The following is a 27653-nucleotide window of genomic DNA, read 5'->3' on the forward strand; positions in this document are numbered from 1 at the left end:
GCAAGATGTTCTGTAACATGGTACCTCTGTACCATCTCTTTCTCCGTGAAAACTTCAACACGTTATGATAATTTGCTTATTTACTCACTAGTCCCTTCAGCCCCATCCCCTCAATTCTTGACTTCTTGAAGATTAGGGCCTGTTTCTTTCTTCTCTACAATTTCCAGTGCCCGGGATGGTAACTGGTTCAACCCTGGGATTAAGCAAATATTTACTGAGTAAACCATTTTTAAGGCTTAGAATTATTTCCTTTATTTGCTTTTGCAGTCTGAATTTTTTTAAAAAATTGAAAACCTCGAGTAGGGAAAACATGCTTTAATTTCATGAAATGGATTTCTTTAAGACTTTGCCACAGTGACATATTCTTTAAATTATTTCTTAAGATTTCTTTTGCAGCCAACTAAAAAAAATATTAATAGGCTTAGCCTTGAAGTGACTGCCAAACAAACTATATTTTTTCTACTTAAATTAACGTGCTGTTCAGAACACAGCAACTGAGGGGTATAGCTCAGTGGTAGAGCATTTGACTGCAGAACACAGCAAGTACAGTTCAACAATAAATGACTTCATTGCAACAAATAAATGTAATTCTGAGAACAAAATTAGAAATTGTGCAAAAATTTTTTGGGAGACTGTTAGATATAGTTTGGAAACAACTAGAAGAATAAAGGAGTAAGAGAACACCTTTTTTTTCCTTTCTCTTTTTTAATGAAAACCGTGCACAGAGTTTGACAACAATTTAGGAAAAGGCAAATTCCAGAGACTGAGGTAGTTTCCAGGGTTGTTTTTTTTTTTTTTAATCTATTATTTGGTCTACATATGCATATATTTTAAGATCAGTTCTGTTTGCTATTAAAATGTTAGTTCTAATAAATATGCTACTGGCTTATACAGTTGGTGTCTTTCTAATGAGAGAAATCCAGCACTCCTACATCCAGATTTTTCTCATGTTTATACATCACATATAGTATATAATACTGTATAAAAAGATAGAAGAACCCCACCTTACAGATGGTCAAAATTGTGGTTTTGCAATCAAATTACAATTGTGATTCCCTTATCTTAGAATATTTTTTAAAAAGTGACTGACAGGTATGAAAGTTTTCCACATATTTATTACATAGTCAGAGTTCTTTATCCTTCGAATTTAATATCTGAGGAGACAAAATTAAAATAGAAAAGTTTTCTCATGATCATGACATTTATTAAATCAATCTCAAGTATGTATACCCTGCTGAGCTTTGGTTTAAGGCTTTCACACATGCAAATCTACTTTCAAGGAATCCTCTTCAATATGAATTTTATAATGATTAGTAAGGGATGACCTCTGGCTGAACAGTTTCCCACATGCATTACATTCATAGGGTTTCTCTCCAGTATGAATTCTCTGATGTGCAATAAGTGATGAGCTCTGTCTAAAAGTCTTCCCACACGTGTTACATTCGAAGGGCTTTTCTCCTGTGTGAATCCTTTGATGCTGAATAAGAGCTGCACTTTGGCCAAAAGAGATCCCACATTCCAGACACCGGTATGGTTTCTCTCCTGTGTGGATTCTCTGATGGTTGCTAAGGGATGAGTTACACCTGAATGTTTTCCCACACTCATTGCATTTGTAGGGTCTTTCTCCGGTATGCATCCTCTGATGCTGAATGAGAGCTGAACTCTGTCGGAAGGCTTTCCCACACACTTTGCATTTACACGGTTTCTCGCCAGTGTGAATTCTTTCATGAATGATAAGTGTCGAGTGGGAACTTAAGGCTTTACCACACTCATTACAGTTATACAGTTTCTCACCGGTATGAATTATCCGGTGTCTGTTAAGTCGTGAAATAGAAGTAAAACCTTTTCCACATTCGTTACATCGATAGGGCTTTTCTCCAGTGTGAATTCTTTCGTGCTGGATAAGAGACGCGCTCTGACTGAAGGCTCTCCCACATTCACTGCACTTAAAAGGTTTCTCTCCCGTGTGGATCCTCTGATGATAACGAAGGGATGAGCTCGACTTAAAGGTGTTGCCGCATTCATTACATAAATAGGATTTCTTTCTGAGGTGAATTCTCTGACATCCGGGAAGGGATGTGCTGGCTGCCTTCCTACCTGGATTGTATCTATGGGGATTTTCTCGAGCGTGGATTTTTTGATGTATAAAAAGGCCAGACCTTCTGCTGAAGGATTTACCACATTCTTTACATCGATAGGATTTCTCCACAGTGTGGATTCTTAGATGTTTGCAGAGCGATGCACTGTGGCTGAAAGCTTTCCCACATTCTTTGCAGATGTAGGGTTTCTCTCCAGTATGAGTTCTTTGATGCTGAATAAGAGCTGAACTTTGGCTGAAAGCTTTCAAACATTCCTTACATTTAAATAATTTCTCTCCAGTGTGGTTTTTCTGGTGTTTACGAAGGGAAGAATTGTGAATGAAGGCTTTTTCACATATATTACATTTATACCGCTTTTCTGCTGTTTTGATTTTTGGTTGGCTAAGTAAGTTTGAATTCTGCTTGAAGCTATTTCTTTGTATTTCATATTTTGAGGGTGTTCTTTCTCTAGCAACCCTCTGTTGTTTAACAAAGACTGATTTCAGGCTGAAATTTTGGCCAAAGTTGCTATTTTTATGGCTTCTTCCTACAGGGAGGATTTTTGTATGGGTGATTGAAATTATTTGTAAACTTTCATTTTTGTCCTTTTGTTTCTTTAATTTGTCTTCATATATACAGGGTTTTTCTGATAGGAAACTCCAGGGTTCATCCCTTTTGAGTCTTTTCCTTCTTAACCCCTGAAATGATGAATCTTGGGTTTGAGTTGACTTTGTAGTTTTAGGACTGCTCTTACATCCTGAAAAAAAAAAATCACTAATGATTCACACAATTGGCTGAGACTTAATGTGTAGAAAGAATAAATACTAATGATATTTCAATAAGGGCTTGCTTTCTGGCTAAAAGATACTAGAAAGAGGAAAAAATAGGAAAGTAACACATATAAAATAATAATGGATGAAGGCAGAAGGACTAGGGTAATTAAAAGAATAAAGGAAGTTCATTTAAGGAAGGCAACCAGGAGAATGAATGGGAAGACAGGATTAGAAAAGTATGAATTAAGTGCAGTCTGATATCCAAAGCCCATGATAGATTTTTACATTATTTATATGCCATTGTTCTCATTTATGTAATGTTTCTAATGTTGAATGTCATTACTCCTTTTTCTACGTGCCAAACTCCTCTGTAGCCTTCAGATTCAGTTCCAATGTTAATTTCTCCGTGTACCCTTTCGTGAATCCAGCTCCAACAATCCATTGCCCTTATTATTACCACAGTAAGTGGTATTTTACAAAGTAGGTACCTAAGGGGAAAAACTGTGAGTATATTTAGAGACAGTGAGAAAGCCTTCAAAAAAACACAGCACCACTGATAGTAAAAACATTAAAGAAAATAAGAATTGATGGATAGTTCCTCAATATGCTAAAATACATATAGTTTGGTCCTAAAACCAGTATCCTATTTAATGAAGAAAGACTAGAAGCATTTCCTCTATGATCAAGAACAAGGGGTGCCTAGCTGACTCAATAGGTAGAGCATGTGACTTTTAATCTTAGGGTTGTGAGTCTGAGCCCCATGTTAGGTATAGAGATTACATAAAAATAAAATCTTAAAAAAAAAAAAAGAACAAGACAAGGATGCCCATTATTTTCACTTCTATTCAACATTCCTAGTAGATGTCTTAATCAATTCAGTTACATAAGAAAAACCAATTAGATGCACAAGGATGAGTAAAGAGGAAATGAGGAAATAAACCTACCACTATTTGCTGGTGTTATAATACCCTATCTACGTAACTCCAGAAAATCAATGATAAAACTTGATCAGTGATGTAGCACATATAAAATTAACATGCTGAAGTCAATAATCTTCATTGGCACTAACAAAGAATTGGAGGAATGAACAAATATAAAAAAAAAAACTTATTATGAGGAAAATTTTTAATAGCCCTGAATGATATTAAAATATACCTAAACAAATGGAAAAACCTCTCCTATTCTTGGATAGAACCACTCAATGTTAATAAAAATATAATGATATTTTTAAAAAAGTATGTAAAGATACTTTAAGTCCTATATAGAGATAGGACTCAGCTTACATTTGAGGACAGATAATTCTTTGGTGTTGGGCTGCCCTGTGCATCAGCACCTACCCTTTCTACCACTCCTGCCCTTCCTCAAGCTGTGACAATCCACAGTGTTTCAAATTGTGTGTGTGTGTGTGTGTGTGTGTATGCTTAAAGTTTTCATAATAAACTAAAAACTAAATCTTCTTCCACTTTTCTGTCATTCCTTGCATAAGAGTGAGTGGATTAATCCTTTTCCTCTTAAAGATCATATCTAATAAGAGACTTGCAATTTTAAAAGGTTTCTGCACATGAATTTAAAAATATCAATTTACAAAGGAAAAGATCTTTAAAAAAATACTTTTACTTAAAAAAATATACTTCCTAAGTAAAAAGTCAGAATGCTTACAGAATGATAAAACTTATTGAAATAGTAAATAACAAAGCTTTCTGGGTAACTGAAGACAATGGTAGGTGGATAGTAAGCAAACTGTCAAACTTCACCAAATGATAAGAAATAACTTTATAACTGTGAGACTTCTTTTTTTCTTTATTAAAATTTTTATTTAAAGTCTAGTTAACATATAGTGTAATATTGACTTCAGGAGTAGAATTTACATATAACACCCAGTGCTCATCCTAACAAGTGCCCACCCATCACCCACTTCTAAGTGGTGATGGAAGGTTTTACCACACTCATTACCAGCTAACTGTGAGACTTCTATCCAAATCCTCCTCTTCCACATTACTTGAGAAAGAAGAAAGAAAATGCCAAACCTTGTAAAATAAATGTGAGTCAAAAGAGTAATAAGTGGACAATAAAGAAGATGGCAGAGTAGGAAGCTCCAGGATTCTGTTTCCCCACCTAAGACAGCAAATGAACTGGCAGAATCTGGCTGCTCCAATGATTTTGAAACTGTGGAATCTAACTGAAGGCTGGCAGCTTCTAGGGAAAAGCCTGGTTGATAAATTGTAGGTAGTTTCAGTCACTAGCCCCTACCCATGCCCCAGCCCCCAGCTCCATGGCAGGCAGCTATACTGACAGTCCTTAGGTAGCTTGCAGAAGCTAGGGTGAAAAGAGCCTTGTTCTTCAATTACTGTAGATGTGGGTTCTGATAGGATTATTACTTGGGGTCATGGAGGTACAGACACAAAGGCAACCTGCCATTGTTGCCCCACTGGCTGAAGCAGCTGCCAGGGGATTTAAGGGTCAGAGCCTGTCTTCTCCCTATCCTCTCCCATTCACATTTTACCTTTTTCCCACATTGGGCAATCATGTTTAAGTATAAGGACATCCAAAACTAACTGCATACATGGGAAATTTAGAAAGTCACCATACATGCCAAGGGAAAGGTAGAAGCTCAGAAAAGACATGAGAATACCTTTGGTTTATATCTCAGGCCGGTCCATGGCACAGAGACCCCTGAACAACAATAAAAAATTAGTTATATGTAAAAATACATGTATTCATATATACAACTATCATTTTTCCCTGTTGTAAAGTGATTTTACTGAATTGATTTGGACATACTGTAGGTCAAATAATATTTTCCAAAGATAACAATTATGGACTTTTAAACTTGACATAAGATTAGTGGCTTCAGCAGTATTCGTCATATTCCCCATCAACAACATGATAAAATAATTCAGTTATGTAGAAATACAGAACTCTAGGACTAGCTGGAAATGTGGAAATCACTTAGCATAATATTTTCATTTCATGAGAAAACTAGACTCAAATATTAAGCAATTTACCCAAATTCAAATATCTTATAGTAATAAAGCTGGCCTGGAAGAGGCTTTACCAAATAACTGAAGTAGCCCTCTCTTTGTGAAAAGGAGGAAATATATGAGAAGGAAATCACTCTGGGGAAGGGGAAGAATCTAGTTCCCAGAGTTATGACATTATAAAATTCAAATGTCTAGTTGGCAACAAAAAATCAGAAGGCACACACACAAAAAAAGATATGACTCATTCAGAGCAACAAAATAGACAAAAAACATCTCTGAGGAAGAAATAAAGGTGGATATACTACACAAAAACTTTTTTTTTCTTAAGATTTTATTTGACAGAGAGAGGCAGCAAGAGAGGGAACACAAGCAGGGGGGTGGGAGAGGGAGAAGCAGGCGTCCTGCTGGGCAGGGAACTCAATGGGGGGCTCGATCCCAGGACTCTGCCATCATGACCTGAGCCGAAGGCAGATCCTTACTGACTGAGCCACCCAGGCACCCCACACAAAAACTTTTAAACAACACTTTTCAAGATGCTCAGGAGAGCTAAAGAAAGATATGGGTAAAGCCCATGAAAATGAATTTTTCAAAAAGTGAAATATCAATAAAGAGATAGAAAAATAGAAAACACAGAAAGAAAGCAAAATGAAATTCTGGAGTTGAAAAGTGTAATAACTGAAAATTTCACTAGAGAAACTCAAAAATCAGATTTCAGCAGGCAGAAAAATCAGTGTACTTGAAGATAAGCCATATTAAGATTACTGAATCTGAGGATGAACAACAAAAATATTGAAGAAAGTGGAGAGATCCTAAGAGATCTGTGGGACACCATCAAGAGGACCAAAATAGCATTGTGGGGAATCCTAAAAGGGAAGTGGAAAGAGGGGAGAAGGATCATTTGAAGACAATGGCTGAAAACTTCCCAAATTTGATGTGAGATAGGAATCTACAAATTTATGAAGCATAATGAAATCCAAAAAGAATAAAGTCAAAGAGACCAACAATGAGACATATTATCACCAAACTGTCAAAACCCAAAACCAAAAAGAGAATATTGAAAGCAGTAAAAGAGAAACAAGACTTATAACATACAAATGATCTTCATTAAGATTATCAGATTTCTCATCAGGAACTTTGGAAGCAAGAAAGTATTGGGTTGATATAGTCTGTGTGCTGAAAGAAAAAAAAAAAAAAACCTCAAAAGGGAATTCTCCATCTGGTAAACCATCCTTCAAAAATGACAGAGGGCACCCGAATGTTTATAGCAGCAATGTCCACAATAGCCAAACTATGGAAAGAACCTAGATGTCCATCAACAGATGAATGGATCAAGAAGATGTGGTATATATACACAATGGAATACTATGCAGCCATCAAAAGAAACGAAATCTTGCCATTTGCGACAACATGGATGGAACTAGAGCGTATCATGCTTAGCGAAATAAGTCAAGCGGAGAAAGACAACTATCATATGATCTCCCTGATATGAGGGAGTGGTGATGCAACATGGGGGCTTAAGTGGGTAGGAGAAGAATCCATGAAACAAGATGGGATAGGGAGGGAGACAAACCATAAGTGACTCTTAATCTCACGAAACAAACTGTGGGTTGCTGGGGGGAGGGGGGTTGGGAGAAGGGGGGTAGGGTTATGGACATTGGGGAGGGTATGTGCTTTTGGGTAAATTGGAAGGGGTGGTGAACCATGAGAGACTATGGACTCTGAAAAACAATCTGAGGGGTTTGAAGTGGCGGGTGGGTGGGAGGTTGGGGTACCAGGTGGTGGGTATTATAGAGGGCACGGCTTGCATGGAGCACTGGGTGTGGTGAAAAAATAATGAATACTGTTTTTCTGAAAATAAATAAATTGGGAAAAAAAAAACAGCCAAACTAAAAAAAAAAAAAAAAAAAAAATGACAGAGGGGCACCTGTGTGGCTCAGTTGGTTAAGCCTCTGCCTTCGGCTCAGGTCATGATCTCAGGGTCCTGGATTGAGCCCCACATCGTAGTCTCTGCCCAGCAGGGAGACCACTTCCCCTCCACCCCCACCTCTTTGCCTACTTGTGATCTCTGCCTGTCAAATAAATAAATAAAGTATTTTTTTTAAATCATTAGGCTGTGTTTTAAGGCTCACAATGTATAATGATGCAGTCTGTGACAACAGTAACTAAAAGGGGATGAGGATGCAAGTATACAGAAGCAGAGATTTCATACATTATTGTACTTAAGGTGGTATAAATTCAAATCACACTGTTATGAATTTTGGATGTTAAATATAATCCCAATGGTAACCAAAAAGAAAATACCTACATAATATATATAAAAGAAAATTGAGGGGAATTAAAATGTTTATCAACTAAACACAGAAGGAAACAGTAATGCAGGAAATCAGGGACAAAGAGATATAAGGTGTATAGAAAAAAAGCCAAATGGCAGAAGTGAGTCCCTTATATCAGTAATTACTTCAAATATAAATACATTAACTTAATTATCCAGTCAAAATACAGATATTGGCAGAATGGGGGGAAAACCCATAATCTAACCAAATGCTGTCTATAAAAGACTGGCTTCTTTTCTTTTCTCTTTCTATTGAAGAATGATTAACATACAGCTATCTAAGTTTCATATACAAAGTAATGAGTTAGCAATTCTGTACATTACTCAGTGCTTATAAAATGGATATACTCTTGGGGGTTCCTGGGTGACTCAGTGGGTTAAGCCTCTGCCTCAGCTCATGTCATGATCTCAGGGTCCTGGGACTGAGCCCTGCATCCAGCTCTCTCTGCTCAGCGGGGAGCCTGCTTCCCTTCCTCTTTCTCTGCCTGCCTCTATGCCTACTTGTGATCTCTCTCTCTGTCAAATAAATAAACAAAATCTTTTTTAAAAAGTAGGTGCACTCCTGATCCTCTTTATCTCTTTCACCCCTCTTCCCACCCACCTCAACTACCAGTTTGTTCTCTGGAATTCAGAGACTGTTTTTTGTTTGAATAAAAGATTCACTTTAGAGCCAAAGATACAAATAGGTTGCAAGTGAGATGATAGAAAGCTACTTCACGCAAATAGAAGCACCAAAAGAGAGCTGGACTGGCTATACTAGTATCAGACAACATAAACTTTAGGAAACAAGTTATAAGAGACAAAGAAGGATGATGTACAGTCATAAAAGGTTCAATTCAGCAAGAAGACATTAAAATTACAAACATTTACATACCTAATAACACATCCTCAAAACACATGAAGTAAAAATTTACAAAACTGAAGGGAGAAATAGTTGGAGATTTCAATGCCCTATCTTCAATAAGGAATAAAACAACCAGACGAAAAGAAGTAGTAAAGGACTTGAACAACACAATAAACCAACTGGAGCTAACGGATACATACAGAACGTGCTATCCATCAAAAACACAGACAAACCAAAAAACAGACTTAACTACGGAGAACAAACTGATGGTTACCAGGTAGGAGGTGGGGGGTAGGGGGAATTGGTGAAACAGTTGATGGGAATTAAAGAGTACACTTCCCAAGATGAACACAGAAATGGAGAGAAGTGTTGAACCATTATATTGTACACCTGAAACTATTATAACATTGTATGTGACCTATACTGGAATTTGAAAGGGAGGAAGAAAAAGAGAGAGAAACAAACAAACAAAAATGGGCAAAGGACTTAAACAGACATTTGCCTATAGGAGATATATCAGTGGCCAATAAGCACATGAAAAGCCCACTTAACATCATTAATCAGTAGGGAAATGTAAATCAAAAACCACCAGATACCACTTTAAATCCAGGAGGATGGCTGTGGATAACAGAAACAAAAGAAACCAGAAAATAACAAATACTGGCAAGGATATGGAGACTTGGAAACCCTAGCTCCATTGCTGGTGAGAATGTAAACTAATGTGGCCACAATGGAACGGTATAGTAGTTCCTCAGAAAGTTAAGTAGAGAATTACCAAGTGATCCAACAATTCTGCTCCAATGTATCCAAAAGAACCAAAAGCAGGGATCCAAAGAGGTATTTGCACACCCACATTTGGAGTAGCATTATTCACAAGATCCAGAAGATGGAAATCATCCAAATATCCAGACCAAATGATAGACCATGTGTGGCGCAGACATGTAATGGAATACTGTTCAGCCCTAAGACAATGGAATTCTGACAGATGTACAATGTAGATGAACCTTGAAGACACGATGTGGAATGAAATAAGCCAGCCACAAAATGACAAGTGTCCTAAGATTCCAATTCTTTTTTTTTTTAAGATTTTACTTATTTATTTGACAGAGATCACAAGTAGGGAGAGAGGCAGGCAGAGAGAGAGAGGGAAGCAGGCTCCCTGCTGAGCAGAGAGCCCAACATGGGGCTCGATCCCAGGACCCTGAGATCATGACCCAAGCCAAAGGCAGAGGCTTTAACCCACTGAGCCACCCAGGCACCCCTATAAGATTCCAATTCTATGTGGCTCCTAGGAGAGTCGAACACAGAGACAGAGAACAGTGATTAGCAGGGGCCTGGAGACAGGTGGGTGGAGTATTAGTGTTTAGTGGGAAGAGAGTTTCAGGAAGGGATTAGAGAGGACTTCAGGCACCTGGATGGTGGGGATGGTTGCACGGCCTTGGGAATGAGCTGAATCAGCCACCAAACTGTACACTTAAAAACAGTCAAAATAACAAATTTTATGTTACTTGTGTTTTACCATAATAAAAAATTATGAGGGGACAATAAGAAGTTTGGCAACACTAGATAAATTGGAACCTCCATGCCTGCATAGCCGGTGGGAAGGTGAAAGTACAGTTGCTCTGGAAAATTCTGTGGTGGGAGCGCCAAAGGGAAAGAGGGCTCCCTACCTTTTCCTCAAAGCATTTCTTAGAGAAAATTTGCATTTCTAAATCCTTCCTCTGTGCTTTTGATATGGAATGTATATAAACCTGTGAACACTATAAGCCTCTAGGAACATTATAGCCTAAGGATGTTCTTGGTTGTTAAGCAGGCTCCACCGGGTACAGAGCCCAATGTGGGGCTTGAACTCACAACCCAGAGGGCCAGACCTTGGCTGAGATCATGAGTCAGATGGTTAACTACTTAACCAACTAAGCCACCCAGGCCCCCACCAAGGATGTTTTTCTTAAGCTCCTGGGAGCCATCTCTTTGAAATGTAAACATCAAGAAGGAAGCCAGGAGAGGTTTTCTGAAGGGAAGTGAGGTGGCCTGATTTACCTTTTAATAGAGCCTTCCTGCAGCTATGGGAACAGAGGTTGGTGGCAGGAGGGAGGTGCAGGGCCAGCAAGGGTACTGCTGGGGAGAGGGGGCAGGGGATAAGGACAAGACTGACCAAACACAGTAGAGGCGCCTATGAGTACCCGCTCTCCCCTTTCACCTGCTCAGAGATTCTTTAAACCCCCGCCAGCTGGGTCGCTGCACTGCTAAGGGCAGCACCTTTGTGCAAGTTAGAAAAAGAGGCCCCACCCTCTGTGTGGGGCAGCCCCCAGGGACCCCTCCGCTGACTGAGGGGTTCAGTCCCCCCACCAGGCTTCTTGCGCTGAGATGACAAAGGAGGAGAAAGTGACAGGCAAGAAAAGCACATTTTCACTGGAAGGCAACTGTTTACCCAGATCATACCTGCATTTTCAAATTTTAGATTTCAGGACTATTTCCGCATTTGGGCATAGAGCTAACTCATGATGTGAGTTTACTGGCTGGTTTAATGGCCTCATTACAACTCTTCTGGCAAAGCACCCCCCGCAGGTGTGCTCCCTTCTTAGCAAGAGACTCAGAGGAGACACACAGCCCTCCTGCCAGCGTCTTCCACCTCTCACTTCAAACATCCCCCCCAATGACCCTTTGTTTTTCTGTTTTTCCTATTTGCGAATAGTTTTGAAAAAAATTTTTAAGGGGGGGGGGACATTGGGAGACCGATAGAGGTGCCCCAAGTCCACCCTGGATCACGGGCTTTTCGGTCACCAGCTGCGGGGAGGGGCAGGTTTCAGGTCTGTCCAGAGTTAACCACCTGAGCTACATCCAGAACACCCCATCCTTCACGCGCACTTAGGGTGAAGCCAGCTGCACTCCGGAGGGAAGCCATTCTGAGGCCGCATTAGTCCTGGCAGATGGAGACTCGCCAGGGGTGCTGGACGGACAGACAGACACAGGCAGGCATTCCTGGGGCGCCCCGGGGTGACTGCCATCTCTGCAGGAGAGGAGGTGCATCCTGTCTAGGGACATGCACGTACCAGTCGGCTGCACTGTCCTTCCTTCCTCCCGGCGCCCACCCGTGGTCCACCCTCAGGGACATGTCCCCAATACTGAGGAGGAGGCTACTGAGGACTCCAGCCCGTTGCCCCGGGGCCCCAGCGCCTCTCAGCACAGCTCCAGACTCCAGACTCTGGTCACACTTTTACTCCCCGGAACCCACCAATGACTCACTTCACTCAGAGAGATGCGTTCCTGGATGGGAGGCTCCCGAGGTGCGGGGAAAGGGACAGAGCCTTCCTTCTCTTCCTCAGATCTTTTCTGCCAGCTGCCCAGACGCCACCCTGCCAAGCCTTGGCTGATTCATGGATTCCTGCCTGCTCTAGGCACTTGACGGCGGCCTCTACCCACTTCCCAGACCTCGTGTCTTTCTCCCAAACCAGAGTAAGATAGACAGACAGACACACAGGTGGTTCCCACAGCAGAAACCTGAGTATGGTGGGAAGAAGGCTCCCTTGGCCTGGGGGCTTGGGGAGGGAGAACACCCAGCCTGCAGCTCCTGTGCGGGGCCCATGGAATGAGAGGCCATCACTGATGCATCTGGACCCGACAACAGGGGGAGGAACCCTCACTTCCACACTAACAGGCCCCCCTCGGCCTGCAGGCTGCTCTCAGCAGTGTACACCGGGGGCCCTGGTCAGACTACTTCCCAGTCCCCAGGCTCCCGGCCTGGCTCTCAGACACAGACCAGATCCTGTGTCCAGGCTCCCCCCGCTGTGTGGGATCTGGTCCCCGCAGAGCTCTCCTGGCTCCCGGCAGCACCCACTGGCTTCCTTTCTCTGGAATCAGGTGGACCTTTCCTGTGGCTGGACCCGGCTCCACATCCTCGGATCCCACCTCCTTGGGAAGCCTCTGCCTACACCGCCCCTTCTGCTGCGCACCCTCACACACTCTGTAGCTATCCTATGGGGTCATTCCACATCCTGTGTGCGCTCAGTGCACCGTCACGTGTCTCCCCACCCAGCCGTGACCTCCAGCCGGCAGAACCTGCATCTTTCTGTCCAATGTCGCATGGCCAGTGCCTAGCACAGAGCTCACGTACCATCCATTAGGGGACAGGAAAGTAAGGGATGGGGACTCAAACTTGGATCCTCCCGCACTCATCAGCTCTCTGTCCCCAGCTTCCCTGTCAGCTGCCTCTCCCGTTTTTCTCCTCTGATGACTTCTCAGGCTCAGCCAGAGTCGTCTTTCCTAACCCACCTTATAAACGGTGAGGTTTCCTGGGATTCTGTCCTCTGCTCTGTGCCCTCGCCTGGTCAACTTGAGGCATCAAATGCCACCTTTGTACTGAGGGCTCCCTGACCTGCCTTCAGAGTTCCCATAGACCTCGTACAGCTGTCCACCAGCATCTCTCCCCCGGCATTCCACTCGCTCCCCAGTGAGACCCATCCCACAGCAAACTCGCCCTACACCCTTAACAAAGGGACCCCTCTCCCTCCCTCTGGACCCCAGTGCCCATACCTTTGTCCCACCCTAGAAACATCTCGCCTACCTTACTGCAAGTGTCTCCATCAGCTTTTCCCTCACTTTCAATCTACCCCCCACCATGCTTCAAAGTGACTATTCTTATTAAACTCAAATTATATAAGGATTTCATCTATTCTCTACGAAATGTTAAGATTACATACAACTAAAGCCCTCTTTCGTCCTGCCCCTTCTTGATCCCATTCCATGTGGAGCTCCTGGCACCAGCTCAGGTGTGTCCCCCCAGCCTCTGTCTGCACTTCTGCACACATTACACACGCACGTACAGCCACGTCATCGCCCTTCAGGACCAACAGTGACACAGCAGTAGCTGTCCCCTGCACCATGCCAGCTCTGTCCACACCAGCTGCTCTTGTCTCCGACAGTGGCCCTCGATGCCAGAGCGGTGACTTGCTCCAACTTCTCCAGCCACATCCTTACCAGAGGACATTTACACTATTCCACATTTAAGTCAATTTTTCGAAAATACCCAGAACTCCAGTCTTCTGCTGAAAATCTTTCATTTCCATGGGACGGTCCCATGGCCGAGACTCTTGTCAAAGCCCAGTGTAATGCAGCTTAGCTATCATTCGGATACCCTTTCCTTCCTCGGTTCCTTCTCTCACATACCCTGAGCCTCAGTCAGACTGATTCTCTGCTATTCCTTAAATATACTGTTTGCTGACTGAATCCGCGACGTGCAGCCCTCCGCTGAAAACAGGGACGAATAAGAAGAGCTCCTGAGAGATTCATCTGGGAAGTGATTACCAGAAAGTAAGAGAAAGCTCGTGTCTGGGGCCTGAGTGTCCCCTCTCTGCCACTTCTCCAGGACAGAGGCCCCGGAGAAACCTTCCTGATCGACATCTCCGAGCCACACTGTCCACTTAACCCCCAGACTGTTGCCCGCACCCATCCCCCGCCGCTCGGTCCCACCCACTCACCTAGAGAGAGGCCTCCAGGACTTTCTTTCTCTACCTTCCAGGGATCTTCTCCTTGCTGCAACAGGGAGATCACTCTTGGTTTGGAAAACAGGAGTCCTGGTCAGAGACAAGAAAAAAGAAAAGAGAAAGATAAGACTTGGTTTTCTTTTGACTCAAAGATGCATCATGGATCTGAGTGGAAAACGCATGGGATGGTACGAAGAGCTCCGCTGGGGTGTTCCAGCCGTGCCCCCGCGACGTGAGGGAGTGTGTGAGGGGAAAGGCAAGGGGCCTGTAGGGCGTGGCCGTGTGGGAAGTAGCTGCAGGTTAGAGACGCTGGATGCACAGGCAGCTCTGGTTACTAGAGTACCCACGGCTTTCCACGGAAGAGGGAACATGTTAGATTTACAGACTAAATGTTTGTAAACAGGTACCCACACCAAGTGCCCTGTTTAAAATGAGAAAGCACCATCTGACTCCCCTTCAAAGATGGATTATACACATTTGTCAGGCTGGAAGGGAGAATTGGGAAAGGCTGGCGGCAGGGTAATGAAGACGGTTGAGGGATGCTTCCTGCTGTGAGCTGAGCAAACAAATCACAGAAAATCACAGCAGGAAATGTTGCCTAACTATGAGGGAATTTCTAACATACAAGTATGTCAGCTGTCCCACATGTGGGACAAATCCATGCCTATAGTGGGAAAGAAGCTTTAAATATTTATTTACAATGTGCACAACCCCAAGGCCAAATTCAGCTGAAATTTCCTGATGCCCCACGGCTTTTACGCAGGGAAGCAGGTGCTGACTTATGGTACGGTCTGACTTTTTCATCTACAGGGAAAATTCCCTTACCCAGTGAGACCAGGTTACTGTAGTTCTCCAGCATCACTTCCTGGTACACGTTTCTCTGAGAAGGACCCAGCTTCCTCCACTCATCCCGTGTAAAGAGCACAGCCACATCCTCGAAGGTCACCGACACCTGTAATGACAAGCCATCCCAGCTCACCCAGGACCTCCCATCACACAGGGTAAAAGTGGTGGCAGTTGTTGGGGAGGATGGGCTGCCATGAAAGGCTTCTGATGTCATTCTGGTTTCTTAAGGTTCAGGTTATTTCTTGTTCAATGAACCATTGGCCAGTGACAAATACATACTGAGCAGCATAAAGTCTTACCAGGCCCTGTATTAACCACTATAAGGAGATGCAGGGAGGAATTAAGACCACTGGAATGTTAATTAGAATAATCTTGCAGGTGGGGATATGATAATACATATTAAAATCTTTAAAATGTGTTTATTCTTTAACTCACCAATTATTATATTTCTACTATAATGAGCAGTACACAAAAGTGCACACCGAGCATTTATCATGGTTTTAGTAATACCAAAAAAATGAGAAACAAGCTAGGTCATCACAGATGATAAAGGGCAGGGTCACTAACAGAAGGCACTCTCTGAGTGCTCACTGAAGCTGGAGGACAGAAATAATGGAAACTGAAATCTCTCTCTTCTCCCAAATGCTTTAGACAGGCCAGGTACAATCCCTAGAGCTTTCTATTGATCTTTCTTTTTTCTAATTCAGTTACCTATTAATCTTTAATATAATCTTTATCTAAAAGTCACAACAACCCTAAGAGAAGATATTATCACTGTCTCCATTTACATGACGGAAAACAGCCACGGAGAGGATAAATTTGCCTGAAGTCTCAGAGCTAGTCAGTGGGAGACCTGGGATTCCAGTCCAGGGACATGTCCAAGGCTCCATTCTTAACTGCGGAAATGCCTCCCACAGCATATTGCATAGAGCTATTAAGTAAATGAGATAATCCATACAATGTAATTAATACCATGTCTGGGGCCTACCAAAGCTTCAGATGTTAGCTATTGTCACATCAATATAAAATACTATGCAACCAGTGCAACTGATGGTTAGGTCAGTATCTGTTAAAAAGACATCCATGATCATGTTAAATACAAATATTTATATTTGTTATATATCAGTGTGTAGTTTGTACTCATTTCTGATAAAAGTTTTATATATATATGAGAATGATGCTGAGAGATATATAACAAATGATTGACAGTGATTATCTCCAGATGGTGGGGTTAAGGGTGATTCTACTTTCTTTTGAATATATGAAAAAATTAACATACAGATGACCCTTGAACAAGGAGGGGGTTAGGGGCCCTGACTTCACACGCAGTCGAAAATTTACATTTAACTTTGGACTCCCCCAAAACATAACTACTAATAGCCTACTGTGGACTGGAAGACTTCCTGATAAAGTAAACAGTCGATAAACACATATTCTGCATGTTATATGTATTATATACTATATTCTTACCCTAAAATAAGCTAGAGAAAAGAAAATGTTATTGAGAAAATCATAAGGGGCGCCTTGGTGGGATCAGTTGGTTAAGTCTCTGACTCTTGATTTCTGCTCAGGTCATGCTCTCAGAGTCATGGGATCGAGCCCCACATCATGCTCTGTGCTCAGCACAGAATCTCCTTGAGATTCTATCTCTTTTCTCTGTCTCCACTCAACTACTTGCGCTCTCTCTCTCTCAAACAATAAACCAAAAAAGAAGCATAAGAGAAATACATTTACGGTACTCTACTGTATTGATCGAAAAAAATCCATGTGTAACTGGACCTGCCCAGTTCAAACCTGTGTTGCTCAAGGGTCAACTCTACATACACACGTATCTACACGTCTATGCATATACACGTGCATATTTTATTCTCTACAATTTTACCATGATTATAAAATATCTATATGGTAAGAAAAACACTGAATTATTTACATATTGGGGAGGAATATAAGAAATAATTTTTGCTCTCAAAGAATTTACAATCCAGCTGGCAGACAAGATAAACACCTTGGATCAATGAAAGAAGAATGTGTACTTGGGCAGGACTGTATACCATCTCCCAGCAATATCCTCATTTTAGAGATCAGATCCAGAAGGTCCAGGACAGTCAAGACCAAAGGCCACCTACTTTACCAGCAGCAGAGGTAGGACAATAATTAAAGTCTTCTGTTAAGCCAGCACTTGGTATATTCTCTCTCTGGTCTTAAACGCCCATTGTTGGGCTTTACCCACAAGCCCATGCAGTAGGGGCACATGGGAGCAAGTGAGGTTAGGGGAAATGCCACATGCATTCACTCCCCTGCAGGGTTGGAGAAGATTCTGGGCAAGAGAGCAAGGTCAGTCTGTGGGAACTGGAGGGGAAAGCTTTGAAATATGCACTGGCCAGTCCCAGCCCAAAGATCAACCACCACAACGTTTCATGGGCCCCAAATCAACACAACAGTGAGAAGAGCTCTGGCAACACGGGGTTTGGGGCTGTCCTGGGATCTGAAAGAGGCACCAGGGGAATGAATGGCTGCGCAGTGACAAGCCTGGACCCAGAGGCCAGACACACTGCACTGGGGTTTGAATTCAGGTTACTGGATGTGTCTGAGCCTCAAGTTTGCTAATGATCATTGCTGCGCGAGCGTGGGCATGAAACATGGGAATGATCATTGCTGCGCGAGCGTGGGCATGAAAACAAAGGCCACACCCTCAGGCAGACACCCAACACTGTGACTGTCAGATGCAGATGAGCAATGAAAGGACAAGTCCCAGCAATACGGTCCAGCAGGTCCCATCTGTCGGCATGAGTGGTATCATCACTTCAGTAACACCATCCGGCTCCCATGACCACCCCTTGTTGGGCGTCTGCTAGTGCCCAGCCCTGATCCAAACACTTCCCATGCACTGACTCGCGTGACCCTCTCACCTGTCCCATGAGGTCAGCATGTTTGTTATTCCCATTGTCCAGGTGAGGAAACAGGCACATCTGTCCAGGGCCCACAAACAGTAACCAAGGAGATGGGTTCAAGCCCAGCAGTCTGGCTTCAAGCCCCGCTTCCTACCCACCGGAGACCCTGCCTCTCCACTCCTGATATCCTGTACACCCTCCGTGCTCCCTCCTGGGGAGTCTTCTCTCTGCCCTTGGAGTCCAGAGATCTCTCCAGCTGTGTCCCCGCCAACACGGCAATTCCTCGTTCAAGCATGGCTCACCTGGACTGGGTCCCTCCCCCATTTCCAACAATAGAAGGGTGAAAATGGCAGGTCAAGAAAAGTTCTCAAGAGAGTACAGAAATAAGGAACATGATCCACAAAGTAAAAAGGGAGAAAAAACAGACAATGATGGGTTGGAGAAACCCAGGGAGGTTATCCTTAAAACAAAACAAAACAAAAAAACCAAAAACAAACAAGGGTAGGAAGGGAGACCAGGGCGAACCAAGGAAGCAGGGCCAGAAAGGAGCTGCCGTGTGTGTGTGTGTGTGTGTGTGTGTGTGTGTTTTGTCCCCATGTGGCATCTCACCTATCAAGTTCGTAATCATACACTGAATTGAGACTGATGAATAAAAAGAAGTGTCTGGGGGCACCTGGGTGGCTCAGTGGGTTAAAGCCTCTGCCTTCCGCTCAGATCATGATGTCAGGGTCCTGGGATTGAGTCCCACATCGGGCTCTCTGCTAGGTAGGGAGCCTGCTTCCCCCCCTCCCCCGCCTGCCTCTCTGCCTACTTGTGATCTCTGTCAAATAAATAAATAAAATCTTTTTAGAAAAAGAAAAAAGAAGTGTCTGTTAGGAAAAGAAAAGGGAAACACTAGACATGGATTGGCAGGGAGGAGGCAAACATTCCCTACAGAATCCACCCTCCCCATGGGTGGATTGACTTGAAGGAGGAAAGGGCTTGGGCTCCAGGTCCTGCAGAAGACTGCATGCATCAGAGAACTTTGATTTGAGAATTAAAAAAAAAAAAAAAATCTGTTTCTAAGACCAAAGATGTCAATGAACTCACATGAGATCTTGCTTCCCTCGGTCCAATAGCCATATCTTCTTTCTGCGCTCTTCCCTGAGGATGGGTAGAGTCTCCAGAAGACAAATCTGAAAGAGGAAAAAGGGAGCCAGGACAGAGAAGCCCCTTCTGGTTTCCGCCTCTTCTGCTTTCCAGCCCTGAGAATCACCAGCTCTGAAATCCTTCCACCACCTGGGAACTGAGGCCGCGTGCCCTCGGAGAGGGAAGCCAGAAGGAGCTGGAGCTGGACAGGCCCAGACCCAAGCCAGCCCACTCTGGGCCGGGGCCCAACTCTTCCCCCTGTGGCTCAGAGAAAAAAGACTAGGACTCCAGCTTCAGTAGCAGCAGCAACTCACTGAACCTGCCCCAGGGGCCAGGCACGGCTCACATCGTTCAGTCCCGCAGCATTGTTGCCATTGTCCATGCCTATTTTACAGATCAGGAAACTGAGGGCAGAGTGGGAGCCACTTGCCCCAGTGCACACAGCCAGTGAGGGTGCACCGGGATCCGTACCGCGCGCCTCCACAGCACCGGCTCTAAACTCACCGCCCGCAGGGGACAACTCTTCTCCACCTCAAGCTGCACCCGCCCCCAACTCCTCCCCCTCTTGTCAAGGAATCTCCTTCCAGGTTTTTAGAGAAAAGTGCTTGGGAAACGGATGACAGCAGTTTTCCGATGGCGGCCGGAGGGCTGCCGTCTGGAGGAGCAGGCACAGAGACCGAAATCCTGGGTTCCAGTCCAGATTCTGCCGTGGGGTGAGAGGGAAGCCGGCAACTCACTTCTATCGGAAAACACATCTCTTTGCCTGCAGCCCGGGAAGGCAGTAGCGCCTGGGAGGGGTGGAAACACAGTTCCTCATGTTCACTGACAGCCAGGAGCAAATCCAAACGCCGGCAGGGCAGGCAGGCAGCGCGCCGGGCACGGGTCGGGAGGGAGTAGGGGAGTGACCGGGGCCTGGGCAGGTGGGGACAAGTGCCCGACCTGCCGCGGTCAGAGGCACGTCCGCCGGACGGCTGCTGCGGTGGTGCCAACCTTTGCGTGCTCCTACAAAGGCCCCGCTGGCGCGCCTCCGGCCTGTGTCCCGCGCCCCGGCGCAGGATCCTCCCAAGGCCGGGGTCCTCCCTCTGTCCCGCATTCCACCGACCTTCCGCCGCTCACCTCGCCCAGGCCTCGGGGTTCTGGGGTCTGCGCCTCCTGGCCGTGCTCCGCAGGCGGAGGCTCCGGCACTGCCTGGATGGACAGCAGCCCGGGGTCGGGACCCCTTCTCCGGGTCTCTAACCTCACTGCGCTGAACTCAGGCCGGGAGCCTTGGGCTGCAAAAGCCGGCTGTCCAGAGAGGCGGGGCAGGGGGCGCGTTAGGGACGGCCGCTAATGCCCCTGGGGAATGTAGTCCAGGCGAGAACCTACGCATTCTGGGAAGTGTAGTTCTCCGCTCTGGTTTGCGAGGCTGGGAGGGGCAGCCTGTAACCTGCCGAGTTCCCGCTTCCGGGCTCGTGGTCACACCGCTTCGGAGGCGAGGGCTCTGGCTCCCGATTCCCCGTGAAGGAATAGTTCTGTGACATTTTAGAAGATAAGCGTTATGGGGAGAAACAAAGGAAAGCAGGGTGGTGGCATCTGGGCGCGTTCAGAAGAGTGAGTGGGGCCCCCTGGCAGCAGCGGGGGTGAAGGGAAAGGGCATTCCAGGGGCAGAGAAGCCAATGGTTCTCATTTCTTCATAATGGGAGCGCGTCCCATTGGGGAGATTTTATAAATAGGGAAAAAACAAACAAACAAACAAAACAAAACAAACAAACAAAACAAAACAAAACAAAACAAAACAAAAAAAAAACGAAAGAAAAATGTACACAATGCCACTGCCCAAAAGTGGTTAACGTTTTGGTGAACATTTGCTGCCGACCTGCTTTTAGCAAAATGGAATCTTGCAGATAGCAATTGTAACCTACTTTGGTTTTTTCCCCACATAGGAATGTACCTTGGACATTTGAATTTGCCAGTAGATAACTCTCCCTGAGGAATGTTTTGAATGGCTCCAGTGCCTTCCATTATGGCAAATTAAAATTTTAAAATATATTTTGTAAGGGCCTGGTTAGCCAGAGGGAGTAATTTTGTGTTTATGCGGTGATCTTAGATTGACCCTGCCCCTCCCAGAGGAACTTACTTGCAAAGCCTAGATACAAGGGCGGGTCAGGCCGGTGAAGACATCCAATCAGTAGGGCGCGCATATATCTACTAGGGTAAATTGAAATTCAATTGGCCACCTGTGTGTTATCTAGCAGTTTTTTCTGTGTATGGCAGACCTAGCATGACTGTGCAGTTTTCTCTGTGTATTGCAATCTCATTGGCCACCTGTATATAGTCCCCCTAAACTAGCTCTATAAAAGTTAGTCTGTGAGGCTGGGCGGGGTCACCTCTTTGCAAGAGATGGCCCTGACGGGTCAGTTTGATTCTCCGATGCTTGGTGTGAAATAAAGCTTTGCTTGACCTTCGCTTTTTATCAGTCTCGCTCCTTTGATTACGGACCCTAACATATTTAACTAAAATAGTTAAATAAGCTGGTAGTTAAATACTTAAATAAGCTAATAGTTAAATAGTTAAATAAGCTAAATAAATAAAATAGTTAAGAGGGTTAATTTAATTAAAGCTTATTTAACTATATCTTTAAATTAAGCTTATTTAATGTGTATTGTATATATACTGTTATATCTAGTTAAATATATTTAACTAAATTAAGCTTATTTAACGTTTCTTGTTAGTTATGTTATTTCCAAGTTTTTGCTCCATTAATATTCTTGTACCTGCATCTTTGAAGATTATTTTGTTAGTTAAATTTCTTGAATGACTTTATCAAGGACTGGTGACATTCTGAGCCCATTGTCTAGTTGCCTTCCTGGAAGATTTTACAATTTTTATTTCCATAGCAGTTGGTGATAATATGTGCTATGTCTAACACCCATGCCTACTCTGGGGTTTTTGTTTTATTTTTAATGCTTTTTCTTTAAGTTTTTATTTATTCAAGGGGGCAAGTTTTTTATATCTAATTTTGAGTACTTGAGAAATTAAATATGATCTCATATTTATTGAGCCATTTAGATATTTTCTGATATAGACTGCCTGTATATGTACTTTATTGAAATGTTCAAAATTTTCATCATTTTAAAATATTGCATATGCATAATTTTTGTAAAGTGCTTTGTTATTTACCTGATTGTGAAAATTATAAGAAATTTATACACGGTATGGGGAATGAAGAAATAGTAATAAACACTGATTACATCTATTCATATATACTATTATGTGTGCTTACACACAGTTGTGTGTACGAAACAAAAATAAGGTCATATTTTTCATACTTTTCAAAATGTGAAATATACAGAAAGGCAGTTAGAACATATAATCCAATAATAACACATCATTATAGAGAGAAAAACCCTGAAAATATCCACTCAAGTTGAGAAGTAGACCCCTTTTCATATTAATAGTAGATCTAGGTGATGGTTTATGGGTGTTGACTGTAAAATTATTTCAGTTTTACTTTGTGTTTGAAATTTTTCATAATAAAGTATTGGGAAAAACTCTGTATTAGGGGTTTTGAGCCAGAACAGATGACCACCATTCCTCCTATGTCATCCCTCTTACAACTAAAATCCCTGGCCATAAATAAACAAACATAAGAAGACTCTGAAATGTGAGGGGTGCCTGGGTGGCTCAGTGGGTTAAGCCTCTGCCTTCAGCTCAGGTCATGGTCTCAGGGTCCTGGGATTGAGCCCCACATCGGGCTCTCTGCTCAGCAGGGAGCCTGCTTACCCCTCTCTCTCTGTCTGCCTCTCTGCCTACTTGTGATCTCTCTGTCAAATAAATAAATAAAATCTTAAAAAAAAAAGACTCTGAAATGTGAAAAGAAGATGGCAAACTGCGAGGAACTTCAGGGCTGAGGAGCAACATGGTAGTAAATTCCCTTCTTCTCACCTCCCGTATCTTTCAGCTAATGTGTTCTAGAAACTTCCATGTGAGAACCTCCAACAGATACAGACCAAAAATCTCCAAGCCTGTTCCCCTTAGTCAAAACCAGGAAAAGGGTGGCCAAACAGAAAACTTTCTTGGTAATTCCCATCTTCCTTCAATCAAATACCAGTGGAGAAACCACCTTCCTGCCCCAATCTGAACTATGGAAGCCAGAGGAAGTTGCATATTTTTCTCAAGTGCAATGGAAGGAGCTATCAGCAATGAATTCTCTATCTAGTGAACGTATTCAGGAATAAAAGGGAAATAAAGATGTTTTCAAATGATAACTAAGGAGAAACTAAAATACTTCAGGAAGAATAAAAGAAATTCTCTAAACAAAGTCAATGATAACAACAAAGGCTTGAAACTATTGAAAGAAAAGAACATCAGAATGGGAAAAATATGAACATTACACTATCCTACTTCTAAGTGTCTTACATCAGACATGATGGTTGAAGCAAAAATAACACCATTTGATGTTCTCCATATATATAGTGGGAATATTTAAGACAATTATATTTTAAAAGTGGGGAAGAAAAGGGTCCTAAATGGAAGTAGGGTTTCTGCACTTGGCTGACTGCTAGTTCATGTATGCATACTGTTATATCTAGGGCAACCGCAAAAAAAAACAAAAAAACAAAAAAAAAAACTATACAAAGTGATATACTCTAAAACACTACGTAAATCAAAATGGAATTCTGAAAACGTTTGAGTAACCCATGAGAAGGCCAGAAAAGAGACAGAAAAGAACAAGAAGCAGGAAACAAACTGAACACAAACTAAAAATGCTTTGTCTCACATTAATCAAAAGGGCTCACTATAGGCTAGATACTGATTGCATCTCAAGATTCCTTGTTTTTGTTTTCATTTTCAGATCAGAGTAATAATAATTTTTAAGAAAACATGCTTCTGTAATAAACCAGTCACATACACACAAAAAAATAGTGTGTGACTCTATAGAAAATAAAATGGTGTTTGCCAAAATGGTGGTTGCAGAGGGGAGGGGGCAGGAGAAAGGGGAGTATAGTGTTTTAGTTCTGCAAGATGGAGAGATAAAGAGATGGAGAGATGGAGATGGATTCTGGTTATGGTTGTACAACACTATGAATGACTTTAAGACCACTGAACTGTACACTTAAAAATGGTTAAGATGGTAAATTTTATGTTACTTGTATTTTACCACAATAAAAATTTTTTGAAAAAGCATCATGCTGCTGTAAACATTCTGTATACACTGGTCTACCCCTTCATGAATTTTTTGAGAATTTGCAGATGCCTGTGAATATGTGAAGACTTCCCTAGGAGTGCATAGTTACTGATAAATTTTTTAAATTGAAGTGTAGTTGATGTGTACAGCATTGTCATTCAACATTTATGTAAGGAAATGATCATCATGATAAATGTATTCTAACTTCTTTCAGTTAACATAATATCTAAGTCTATCCATTTTGCCACAAATTTTTTTATGGTTGAGAAATATTCTATTATATATGTATATCACATCTTCTTTATCCATTCATCTATTGTTGGGCACAGAAGTTTTTTCCATTTCTTCACTATTGTAAATAATACTGAAATGAACATAGGGGTGCATATAAGTTCTTGATTTAGTGGGTTTTTTCCCCTTTGGCTAAATACCCAGAAGTGGAATTGCTGGATTACCTGTTATTTATACTTTAAACTTCTTGAGGAACTTCTGTACTGTTTTCCACAATGGACACACCAATTTACATTCCCACCAGCAGAGCACAGGGTTGCTTTTTCTCCACATCCTCACCAACACTTTTATTTCTTGTCTTTTTGATAATAGTCATCTTGACAGATTCGATGTGTGATTTTTATCTCACTGTGATTCTGATTTGTATTTCCCTAATAATTAGTGATGGTGAGGATCTTTTCGTGTCTGTCAGCCATCTACATGTCTTCTTCAGAGATATATCTCTTCAGGTCCTTTGCCCATTTTTAAATTAGACTGTTTGGTTTTTCTTTTATATAGAGTTATGTGAGTTCTTTATATATTTGGGGTATTAATCCCTTATGGGTTATATTCAAGTATTGCCTTGCACTCAGTAGGTTGCCTTTTCATTTTGTTGATGGTTCCCTTCACTGTGAAAAACCTTTTTTATTTTATGTAGTCCCATTTGTTTACTTTTGCATTTGTCACCCTGCCTGAGATGACAAATGCAAAAAAAATACTGCTAAGACCATCTGTCCAAGATCTTACTGCCTTTGTTTCTTCTGGGAGTTTTCTACTTTCCAATCTTATATTTAAATCTTTAATCCATTTTGAGTTTATATTTTATATATGGTGTAAGAAAGTATGATTCTTTTGTATGTGGATGTTGAGTGTTCCCAATACTAGTTGTCTTTTCCCCATTGTATATTCTTGCCTCCTTTACTGAAGACTAAATGACCATATAAATGTGGGCTTATTTCTGGGGTCTCTGTTCCATTTATCTGTGTGTTTATGTTTTATCTATGTTTTTGTGCCAGTACCATACTGTTTGGATTACTCTAACTTTGTAGTATAATTGGAAATCAGGGAGTGTGATGCCTCCAGGTCTGTTCTTCTCTCTCAAGATTACTTTGGCTATTTGAGGTTCCATACAAATTTTAGGATTATTTGTTCTACTGCTGTGAAAAATAAGGATTGCATTAAATATTAAATCTGTTAATTGCTTGCGTAGTATGAACATTTTAACAATATTATTCTAATCTATGAACACTGTATGTCTTTCCATTTATTCATATCATCTTCAGTTTTTTCCACATTGTCTTATAGTCTTAGAGTACAGGTCTTTCACCTCATTGGTTAAATTTGTTCCTAGGTGTTTTATTCTTTTTGGTGTAATTGTAAATGGGATTATTTTTCTTAATTTCTCTTTCTGAGCATTCATTATTAGTGTATAGAAATGGAATAGATTTCTGTATATTAATTTTGTGCTCTGAAATGACTGAATTCATTTCTTCTAAAGTTTTTTTGGTAGAGTCTCTAGGGTTTTCTATATATACTATCAGGTCATTTCAAATAGTGACAATTTTACTTCTTCTCTAATTTGGACAGCTTTTATTTCTTTTTGTTGTCTGATTGCTTTGGCTAGGACTTCCAATACTGTTGAGTAAAAAAGAGGCAAGAGTGTTCATCCTCGTCTTTCTGATTTTAGAGGAAAAGTTTTTAGCTTTTCTCCATTGAGTATGAAACTAGCTCTGGGTTTGTCATATATGACCTTTATTATGTTGAGATATGTTTGCTCTATACCCACTTTCTTGGGAGATGTTGTTATACATGGATGTTGAATTTTATCAAATACTTCTGTATCTATTAAGATGATCATATGATATTTATTTTTTGTTAATGTGGTATATCATGTTGAATAATTTGTTGATATTGAACCATTCTTGCCTCCCTGGAATAAATCTCACCTGATTCTTATGTGTTATCCCTTTAATATATTGTTGAATTCAGTTTGCTAATATTTTATTGAGGATTTTTGCATCTGTATTCATCACGGATATTGGCCTGTAATTTTCCCTTTTTTGTGATGTTGCCTTTGTTTGGTTTTGATATCAGGATAATGCTAGCCTCATAAAATTAGTTTGGAAGCATTCCTTCCTCTTCAGTTTTTTTGGAATAGCTTGAGAATGATAGGTATTAACTCTCTAAATGTTTGAGGGAATAAATGCCCTATACTTTTTTTCTTGGAAGTTTTTTGATTATTTATTGAATTTTATTAGTAATTAGTCTTTTCAGATAAATCTATTTCTTCTTGATTCAATCTTAGGAGATTTTATGTTTCTAGAAGTTTATTCATTTTTCCTGGGTTGGCACATTTGCTGGCATATAATTTTTTATAGGAGTCTCTTATAATCCTTTGTATTTCTGTTGTGTTGGTTTTAACTTCTCTTCCATTTCTATTTATTTATTTATTAAAGTACTCTCTTTTTTTTCTTAATGATTCTGGCTAAAGATTTATCAGTATTGTTTATCTTTTCAAAGAATCAGCTTTTAGTTTCATTGTCATTCCTATTGTTTTTTTTTCTTTAGTCTCTGTTTCATTTATTTGTGCTCTGATCTGTATCAGTTTCTCTGTCTTTCTTCATGACATTTATACTTTTGAAGAGTATTTTGTACAGTGCCTTTCAAATTTGGGTTTTATAACTTTCCTCATGATTAGGCTATCATGGCTTTGGGATAAGAATCCCACAGAGGTGGAGGACCCCTCTCACATCATTTAGGTAACATGATATCATCATGAATTTCAATGATGATGTTATCCTTCATTACTTGGTTAAGGTAGTATCATTTGCCAGTTTTCTCTATTTTGAAGTTATTTTTT

General features: G+C 41.8%; 1 protein-coding gene across 2 annotated transcripts; it reads right to left on the reverse strand.

The window, feature by feature from the left end:
• Nucleotides 1-1097: 1097 nt before the first annotated feature.
• LOC122915892 (zinc finger protein 354B) lies at nt 1098-20630 on the reverse strand. Of its 2 annotated transcripts, XM_044262663.1 has the most exons (5): nt 20473-20630; nt 19318-20144; nt 15317-15443; nt 14486-14581; nt 1098-2835 (listed from the first exon to the last, which is right to left on the reverse strand). In XM_044262663.1, exons 2-5 carry the CDS (start codon nt 19348-19350, stop codon nt 1256-1258), a joined length of 1836 nt encoding a protein of 611 aa, XP_044118598.1. In that variant the 5' UTR covers nt 19351-20144; nt 20473-20630; the 3' UTR covers nt 1098-1255. The 2 variants fall into 2 exon arrangements, with proteins under 2 accessions (XP_044118598.1, XP_044118588.1); XM_044262653.1 differs by lacking the exon at nt 20473-20630 and having other exon boundaries at nt 19318-20342.
• Between the last annotated feature and the right edge of the window lie 7023 nt (nt 20631-27653).

This window comes from Neovison vison, chromosome 1 (assembly GCF_020171115.1).
Source record: "Neovison vison isolate M4711 chromosome 1, ASM_NN_V1, whole genome shotgun sequence".
In the NCBI taxonomy this organism is placed as follows: Eukaryota; Metazoa; Chordata; class Mammalia; order Carnivora; family Mustelidae; genus Neogale; species Neogale vison.

Excerpts from the sequence above, each read along its gene's own strand:
- LOC122915892 (XM_044262663.1), bottom strand. The coding sequence starts at position 19,350 with ATGGCTATTGGACCGAGGGAAGCAAGATCTCAT. Across the intron at positions 14,582-15,316 it reads CAGTAACCTGGTCTCACTGG|GACTCCTGTTTTCCAAACCA; the intron begins GTAAGGGAATTT and ends GTCTCTGACCAG. Across the intron at positions 2,836-14,485 it reads TCCTGGAGGCCTCTCTCTAG|GATGTAAGAGCAGTCCTAAA; the intron begins GTGAGTGGGTGG and ends TTTTTTTTTCAG.